Raw genomic sequence first — 8,925 nt, forward strand, 5'->3', positions numbered from 1 at the left:
AACGTTGAAGTATGGAGAAAATTAGCCTTGCATTAAGGCGCATATTGTATCCGCAGATACAATAAAAAAGAAAAAACAAACACTTACAAACTGTAAGATAACACGTTAAAACATGGTAAATACAGCGTATTATCGTGAAACAGCAGTTTCCTAAATCTCAGCAATTATTTTCATATTATATCTTATATTATATCTGATTAAAGAATATTTAACAATTAAATATGCAATAGAATATCTCATATTGTTTCGTAAGATTAACGACAGTTTGAAGAAACACAGAGTTTGCTGCTATTATATTCAGAATATCCAGAATTAATTCCAATTCGTTTGGAAAAGTACTTTCGCACAAATATGTACATGATTCATTAATCGGTCGTGCTATCTTTGGCTCGCTTATCGTAGTAGCTGACGTAGTTCTCGAAATGTCGTATCACATCGTAGTACAAAAACTTGAAGAAACATTGTAATGTTGAATTTTAAGGTATAGATATCTTTTCAACGTTGAATCTGTATTAAGTCTTCTACATTGACTTTTTATATTATGACGATGAAACAACAGTGTGTGAGCGAATTATTATTTTTCACAACGTAAAGAATCAATCTGTAGAAGACTTAGTCAGATTCAACGTTAAAGAGATATTTCAACATTGGAACGTCTCAGCAACTGTTTCAATTTTCTATGCTGTACAGGATTAAGAACTTGATACTAAAAAACATAAATTGAGAAGAATCGCGTTCTTGCGAAACGTTGCCTCCTATTATTCGCCGGATAGTTCACTGAGTTCCTTATCAATCCAATTCAACGTTTAATCTTACGAGCTTGCTAGAGACATTCTCGCTATTGAAATAATTTAAGCACAATAAGCGTGGTATAAACACGTTCTTCTTCCAGTAGAGTGCCGTATCTATCAACAAGACAGAACGTCGTCTTATTATATTTGAGCGCCTTGGTTTAACACCCGAGTTACCTTCTTCATTTCTTATTCATGAATTTTCCAAGATTCTGATAAGATGCAGAAAATGCATCGAGAAGCGAAGTTTTCTAGAAAAAAGTTTCTTCAAAATAATCTCACAATAACATGTTCTGTTAAAAAGTCCATTAATATGTAGATATTATTATTCACTAAGGAATTTTCTTTTCACATTTTACACACACGATTTTTCATTTGTTATGTTATATGGCACCTGCACGTATCATGAAAAATTATACGTTTTTGGGATGCACGTGATAATTGTTGGAAAAGATTTATCTACGGGGCAAGATTTGAAGTTGTAACTTTAATATACATGCAAATTCGGTAAATCGGGAAGATGAAAGAAGTGAGCTGTAAAATTAATTTACAGTGAGTACTATTTTTACAATGGTTGAAACAAAAATTCTGCACCTTACTCGAGTTAACACGTTCCTGATCGGGCGGCTTCGGTAGCATTCGAGTGCGCTCGAACTGAAACGTCGACGCGCAATCCAATCTGCTCAGTCAGGATCCGCGCGTTCCGCGCTTCGAAGTGTGAGGTGCGGTTCATGATATAACAACATTTCAACACGAAGGCATTATTTAAGTACATCAGGCTGACGTCTGTACTTAAGAGCAATTTTATTTTAAAAGACAAGGTGTAATTGAAGCACGAAGGAGTAACTTTGAAGCAAACGAAGCGGTCTACATTTAACCTCTAACCTCTCTAACACTGTGTAGAATTTGAATAGAATTCATAAATAATACATATCTATCGCCGGGTAAAAAAATGGCGTTCGCGTTGAAAGGAGTCAGTGGAATATTCCTGCGGCTCGCGGCTTTGAACGGCGGCTCGCGAATAAGCCAGAATTATTTAAATATATCACGGGTAAATATGATTGTTACGCTATTATCAGATGCCACTTAGCCTATGCTGCTGCTGCAGTTATTTTGATTGTCTCGCAAGAATGTAGGATATCATTGCGAAAAATAATTATATTTATACTCTATAATCTATTTCACTTGTGAGATTATGTGAAGTTGTTTTCGCAGTTCTGTTATTTGTCATAAGAAATTGATCAGATATACTTTAGTTGATCTTTTATATCTCTCTCAATATCTTTTATATATATCTTAATTGTTTTTATATTTTTAATTTTCCACATGTTCCATGCTCCCTGACATGCTTCATTCTTTTAATATTACTTTATATCAGTTTTTATTCATTAATTTAATATTATACTGTGTTCTTAATTAGTAACATATGTTAGTTGTTTGTTATAGCATTATATAAAACATCTTTATGAGTAAGATTCAGATGAGTCTTCTGTTCAACAGGTATGTACTGTAAAGTTCTCTATCAAAGCAGATATCCCACAAGTGGAAAATAAAAATGAGAATGTCATTAGAAAAGTACCAGTAGGAAATGGCAAGGTGTTTAAAAGCATAGAGGAAGCTGTTTCTGACATACCCAACGGAGCCAAACTGTTGGTTGGTGGATTTGGTCTTTGTGGTATTCCAGAAAACTTGATATCGGGTGTACTCAATAAAGGCTGCAAAGATTTAACAGTGGTTTCAAACAATGCTGGAGTGGAGGACTTTGGATTAGGTATACTGTTGAAAGCTCATCGGATCAAAAGGATGATTGCCTCCTATGTGGGTGAGAATCCAGAATTTGAGAGGCAATATCTGAGTGGTCAATTGGAGGTCGAATTAACGCCACAGGTAACGCTGTACAGAGAAAAAAACGAAAGTATGATATAAAATTGTAACAATTTTTTTTCTTTAGCTTTATCGTGACGTACTTACAGGGTACTTTGGCGGAGCGTATTAGAGCTGGAGGCGCAGGTATTCCAGCGTTTTACACTCCCACAGCTTTTGGTACTATCGTACAGGAAGGGAATGTGATCGTCAAGTACGACAAGAATGGTAACGCGGAGATATCGGGTGAATCGAGGAATGTGAGTCAATTCGACGGACGAAACTACGTGATGGAGGCCGCCATCACCGGCGATTTTGCGCTCGTGAAGGCATACAAAGCCGATACCGCGGGTAATCTCATCTTCCGGAAATCCGCCAGGAACTTCAATCCAGTGATGTGCAAGGCGGCCAGAGTATCGATCGTTGAGGTGGAGGAGATCGTAGAAATTGGTCAGCTGGATCCTGATCACATTCATATACCTGGCATTTTTGTAGACAGAATCGTGAAAGGCCCCTCTTTCGAAAAGCGTATCGAGGTTCGTGTTTTTCATTCACCTTGATCGGTATTTCCAGTATTACATATCCAGTTATGCAGATTTCTCCTATTTGAATTTTGCTTTTCCGCTCTGCTCAGAGACGCTCGACCAAACAAACCGTAAAGCCGAAGAAGGTTACCCCGGCTGGCAAAGCGAGGGACAGAATCATTAGACGCGCTGCGCTCGAGTTTAAGGATGGAATGTACGGTAAGGAATAAGATCAAGAGTTAGAAATGGGAAAATGGCGAAACTCCCTTGCGAGTGCAATGCTTGACAAGACTTGCTTGAAATTTTTACAGCAAATTTGGGAATCGGCATACCCGTGCTCGCCAGTAACTACATTCCAAAGGGCGTGAAGGTCACGTTACAATCAGAGAACGGTATCCTTGGACTAGGTCCTTTCCCCGATGAAAGCGAAGTTGACGCTGATCTCATCAACGCTGGGAAGGAAACCGTCACAGTTTTACCTGGTGCTTCTTTCTTCGGTAGTGAAGACAGTTTCGGCATGATTAGAGGGTATACGATTACTTATATTTACCTGACTCCTCGACGTCGAAGAAGGAGGCTGTATGATTGTATTTTTCAGTGGACACGTCGACCTGACTATCCTCGGTGGCATGCAAGTGTCGGAGAGTGGAGATTTAGCCAACTGGATGATACCCGGCACAATGGTGAAAGGCATGGGCGGTGCCATGGACCTCGTTTCCGCGGCGGGCACCAAGGTGGTTGTGACTATGGAGCACAAAGCTCGGGACGGAAGTCCAAAGATCTTGAAAAACTGCACCTTGCCTATTACAGGTATAATGCGTTAACGTGGTATATATCATGATATCTCGTTTCCGTCGTTTGATAATATCATACCTTATATCTCGTAATATTTCTACGCTGTTCTTTGCTTCTACATGATCCTTCTCTGTATCTTTTCTCAGGCCAACAATGCGTAGATTTAATTATCACAGACATGGGGGTGTTCGAGGTGGTGAAAGGAGAAGGATTGAAACTTATCGAGATCGCCGCCAATGTCGACATCAGTGAGGTCGTTAGTTCGACAGGCTGTGAATTTGCCGTCGCTGACGATCTGAAGGAAATGGGACAAGTGGAGGTCGACGAGTCGTAAATTATAATATATCGGACAAATTTTAAATAACACATGCAAAGTAAAGTCATTTAACACCTTGCTTATTGTCTGAAAGTAACTTGTTATACCTATTGTAAAATCTCTCTTGTACATGATTCCTAACCTAAAAAACTAAGCGCCTTGAAAATCTATGAGAAATGTTGTTGAACAACAATTTGATTTGAAATATGTAATATAAGTGAGAAAGGATTACTAATAATGTTAATTGCAATTTTAATTTGCATAATATTACCGATAGACATCTGTACGCTTTGTTTGTATAATATATCGTAACATTCAAATTATACCAAGTGGGACTCGCGGGGGTACGCGAGAAAAAAGTTCTTGTATGTGATAAGCATATACGTTATATGTTAATAGCGTTAAGCACAGTGCAAATAGGTACGTTTCTTAAATGTACAAGTGTTTTTACGTAGCCTGATACGTGTGTGTGTGTGTGTGTGTGTGTATGTGTGCAATTGCAAAAAGTAAAATCGTGTTATGCGCACGGCGATTAACGCTACGAGGATGAATGAAACAATCAATCAATCATTTTGTAATATATGCTACAGAATAAAGATTTTTAATATTTGCAACGTGCGCTCTTCTCTTTATAATCAATACCAACGTCATCCTCTCGCGTTATCTGTAATCAATATTGTTCTATATACATCAAAAGTAGAAGTCAAATGAGGTCTACAACGCGATATCGAACGTAGCGACATATTCTTATATAATAGTATCGATGAACGCGAAAACACTCGCGTTGCGCGATTCACTACTCTCTGAACTTAGCCTTCACTTTGGCGGGTAATGGCAACAGATACAATACGCTGTTTAATATAATAAGACCGACAGCGAAGGCCAGGGAAATCAGTAGATTCAAATCCACGTTCAACACTTCGGAGATGTTCTCGCCTTCTCTGGTGAAACGTTCGATCAGGTAGGTCTTGCCGTCGGGGTATCTGCAGAGCTCGGGAATGCCCGGGCAAGTGAAGCTCTCGTTATAGGCCAGATTCGACATGGTGGGCACGTCGATAACCAGCTGGTTCAATGCCAATGAGGCGTATCTGGTGGGCAACGCAGTCGACACCATCGCCAGCCAATAGGGCAGGTTCTTGAGACTGCGAATGGCACCCGATGCGATCACCAAGGACAACAGGGTCATGTACAGAACCGTGACCGCGCCCGTTATAGGTCGCCCGACCACCATGAGAACCGCCACGGTCACTTGTTCGGCCGCCACGTAACTGGACCACAGAATACCGCAAGCATAAGCCCATGAAGAGATGTCCAGCTCCAGGATGGGGATCAGGATGCCGATTGTTATTAGAGTCGATATGAAGCTCAGGGGTAAACTCAACAGAGTGTACGCCGTCAAGAACATGGCGCCACCGTAAAGCCCTTCTCGCTTTTCTTGGTAGTACCTTGCGCGAAAACCTGGAACTGTGGTTTGGTTTCGTTGATTAGTTCAACGATATCGTAGAAACATGAAATATTAATTCCTGGAGGAGACTAGAAGCATAAGCTGCTATCGATTTCTTTTCTTCTGGTTCATGGTATGTTGTCTTACGTTGATACTTACACAAAAGCGAGGTCGCGGCTATTCCAGACACGTAAAACAACGTTAGGACGTTGAAGATTAAACCGCCGGTCTGTAGAAATATTCTCGACTGTACGGGACTCGAGTGTGAGTACAGTATGCTCATTAGGGCCACCAAGAACGGTAGCAACAGCAGGCGAGCAGCGAAGTGTCCCAGGCCGGTCTTATTAAAAGAGAATGTAGCGGCCATACCTCTCCTAAGTGTAACAACATGACTGTGATTAATCTCTGCAAAGTATCGAGATCGCCGAGACCTTGATAAATTCCTCGATAAATTTTTCCTCGACCAATTGAAAGAAAAAAAGCGAGCGTACCTCCTCCCAGGAGATGTCACCTAAAGACGTATACTTTAGCAGATAAATTGTAATCGATAATCATTTCCTTCGTAATTCTTTTCCGAAAGAGAAGAACGAGTGAAATGAAAGGAAAAGAGAATCTCTCCTAAGAAAAGGATGTTAAACTCATCGAGAAATTTTTTATGGAAATTAGTCGTTCAAGCGAGGAGGAAACTTACAGGTATAACGCTAAAAGGGTCGAGAAGCAGCCAGGCTTGATTCCGCGACCTAATCCTTTGTGCATGATGCCAAGCGTCGTCTCTTTAACGTTGTGCGGCACTTGCGGGGCTTCTTTCATATAAAGCATGCCGTCCACCTTGAACTTCTCGACCAAAACGGATATCTGCTGGTTGGACTCTAGAAAGCGATCTCTGGAACGGCGATCGACCGTCGACAGACATACTGGAAACATTCAATACATAAACTTCAATACATGCGCTCGATATATTCAATCACGAATAATTCTAGCAGCACTTACGATAATACATCAACGGGTTCTCCAGTTCCGGGCATGGGAAGCCGATGTAGGTAAAGTAATCCAGCATACTCCTGGTGGGTCCTGAGTAGACCACCGCGCCCAAACATAGCAGGGTCACGCGACTGACGAAGGGTAGCACGTCGGACCTGGGCGTCTCCATGGTGAGCACAACGATGGAGCCGCGTCTTGTGGCGTAGGACCATAGCATCGAAACGATGAGATACGTGTTGAGCGGATCGGTGTCCCAGGTCGGCTCGTCCAGCAGCAGCAGAGTCGGGTCCTTGGCCAGTTGCACACCCAACATCAACCGCCGGTACTCCGGCCTGGTGAGATCGCTGACCGATCGGTTGGCTACCTGCGACAGTGCCAAGTCGGCCAGGGTCTGCCGCACTCTGGCCTCACGGTTGTTCAGATTGGCGAGCCATGTGGCGTATGTCAGGGTCTGGCGGACTGTGAGACTCGGCAGAAGATGACACCTGTGCGCCACGTAGCCGCCGTGCCGTCGAAATAGCTCCGTTGTCAGCAGGTTGCCGTTCAGGGTGACCCTCCCTCTCGTCTCACCCTCCGCTCTCCCGGCTAAAACACACGAGAGAGTTGCTTCGATCGGAAGTGGTGACGGAGTGACGTGACGGTTTTGAAGTGACTTTTGAAATTATATAGTTGATGTGATTGTGTCAACTCTTATGTGTTTTTTTTCTCCGATATTTTGTTCTCCTTGTACTTGTAAAATCTGACGAATGAAATCTTCGTAAAGCTAGAGACTAATCTGAGCTAATCACACGGTGTGCTCTGAAAATAGTACGCCGAGTACGGTGAGAAAAATCGATGACCGTAATGACTACTCTGATCGACTCGCGATTATTTCCCGCGCGCGGGAATTTATTTCTTGCGCTTTTACATGCCGCCGCAGACAAACGGGAATCGGTTATTATGGTAAGCGAGAAGAAGAGGCGAGATGTGATGCTAAAAGGTTGGAATTATATTTACCGATAACATCGAGGAGTGCTCGCTTGCCGGAGCCCTTTGATCCTAGAATAGCTAAAACTTCCCCGCCGTGAACGCGGGCTGATACATCTCTGAGCACCGCCGTGGGCTCGGATTTGTTCAGGCAACTTCCTTCGATCACCACCGCGGTGGAGTGGAACACGTTCGATATGTCCAGAATGCAATCGGATGGAATCATCTTGAGGAACAATGTTACATCCGGTTCCCACGATCACATTCCCCAAGGCGCGGGGTACGTCTTATAAAAGAACAATAGGCGATTGCAAAGTTATATATCTTCGCCGTCACTGCGACATTTATTCGGTCGAGATAATGATAAATTCCTAACAGAATCCGCTTAAAACCAAAGTAAGATATGATATCTCAAACCGAAAGCCAATTTCCGATTTCCCACCGTTGTATCCAAACGAAATCCTGACAGAAGTAACGCGACAATTATGTACGACAACATTCGACAAAATCCTCAAATGCGTCGCGCAAGGTTTGACACTCGTAATGGTAAACGAAACTTTTCACCCGCGCGATTTACGTAACGCGCACTTAATTACTCTTCGCGCGTTACCCCCGATTGGCTTGGTCCGGCTTGATCAATTAACAGAATCGCAATCGACATTACAACGAAGTAAATACGAACCTCGCAGTACGTCAGGAACGGATTTCTACTCGGCGTAACATCTGCATAGGCGCGCAGCGAGGAGCAAGCCGTGTCGACGCTTAAATTCATCCATTCGAAGCGCACTTGACCGTGTCCCGGCGTTCGAGGACACCGAGGTGCGCGTCAGGGCGCCTTCACTTCCAACAAAGAGAGACGACACTCGCGCGCCGCCGACCTTCCTCCGTAGGTGCTCGCCAAAATGGTAGAGCTCCGACGCCGACGTGCGAGCGCAGGAGGCGCGCTACCACCAGCGCGGGCTGCGACGCGAACTGACCGCGCGCGGATCGACTCTACGAGCGTAAAAGTGACTCGCAGCAGCAACAACGGCGGCGGGGCTGGAACGGCTGGCAGGAACGTAGCCGCAGGTAACGATACCTGGCTGGGAGTTGGCTCTCCTCGAGGTGAATGTCTTCGACGCGGGTCCGATGGTAGGGAGATCGACCCCGGGAGAGAGCAGCGGCGTAGGCGGCTCGCTCGATTTCGTCCTCAACGTCATCGTCGACGAGCTCGAAGAGCAGCGCTTTGATCGTCAGCTGGTCACA

The 8,925-nt window shown here is 43.5% G+C and overlaps 2 protein-coding genes across 2 annotated transcripts; one reads left to right on the plus strand and one right to left on the minus strand.

Annotated features, from left to right (window-relative positions):
* The first annotated feature begins 1,460 nt into the window (after positions 1–1,460).
* SCOT (Succinyl-CoA:3-ketoacid CoA transferase) lies at positions 1,461–4,337 on the plus strand. Its single transcript, XM_011150977.3, has 7 exons — positions 1,461–1,842; positions 2,292–2,678; positions 2,765–3,190; positions 3,289–3,397; positions 3,490–3,706; positions 3,777–3,988; positions 4,120–4,337. The coding sequence occupies exons 1-7, from the start codon at positions 1,744–1,746 to the stop codon at positions 4,305–4,307; spliced, it is 1,638 nt and encodes a 545-aa protein (XP_011149279.1). The 5' UTR covers positions 1,461–1,743; the 3' UTR covers positions 4,308–4,337.
* Positions 4,338–4,657: 320 nt separating this feature from the next.
* On the minus strand, positions 4,658–8,549 carry LOC105189098 (ATP-binding cassette sub-family G member 5). The gene is made up of 6 exons (XM_011150978.3): positions 8,363–8,549; positions 7,711–7,966; positions 6,724–7,299; positions 6,425–6,647; positions 5,893–6,107; positions 4,658–5,753 (listed from the first exon to the last, which is right to left on the minus strand). Exons 2-6 carry the CDS (start codon positions 7,904–7,906, stop codon positions 5,086–5,088), a joined length of 1,878 nt encoding a protein of 625 aa, XP_011149280.1. The 5' UTR covers positions 7,907–7,966; positions 8,363–8,549; the 3' UTR covers positions 4,658–5,085.
* Between the last annotated feature and the right edge of the window lie 376 nt (positions 8,550–8,925).

The sequence above is a fragment of the Harpegnathos saltator genome, unplaced genomic scaffold (assembly GCF_003227715.2).
Source record: "Harpegnathos saltator strain DR-91 unplaced genomic scaffold, Hsal_v8.6 scaffold791, whole genome shotgun sequence".
NCBI classification, from domain to species: Eukaryota; Metazoa; Arthropoda; class Insecta; order Hymenoptera; family Formicidae; genus Harpegnathos; species Harpegnathos saltator.

Excerpts from the sequence above, each read along its gene's own strand:
- SCOT (XM_011150977.3), top strand. The coding sequence starts at position 1,744 with ATGGCGTTCGCGTTGAAAGGAGTCAGTGGAATATTCCTGCGGCTCGCG. Across the intron at positions 3,398-3,489 it reads GTTTAAGGATGGAATGTACG|CAAATTTGGGAATCGGCATA; the intron begins GTAAGGAATAAG and ends AAATTTTTACAG. Across the intron at positions 3,989-4,119 it reads CTGCACCTTGCCTATTACAG|GCCAACAATGCGTAGATTTA; the intron begins GTATAATGCGTT and ends ATCTTTTCTCAG.
- LOC105189098 (XM_011150978.3), bottom strand. The coding sequence starts at position 7,906 with ATGATTCCATCCGATTGCATTCTGGACATATCGAACGTGTTCCACTCC. Across the intron at positions 7,300-7,710 it reads AGCACTCCTCGATGTTATCG|CCGGGAGAGCGGAGGGTGAG; the intron begins GTAAATATAATT and ends CGTGTGTTTTAG. Across the intron at positions 6,108-6,424 it reads ACCCTTTTAGCGTTATACCT|GAGAGGTATGGCCGCTACAT; the intron begins GTAAGTTTCCTC and ends TGTTACACTTAG.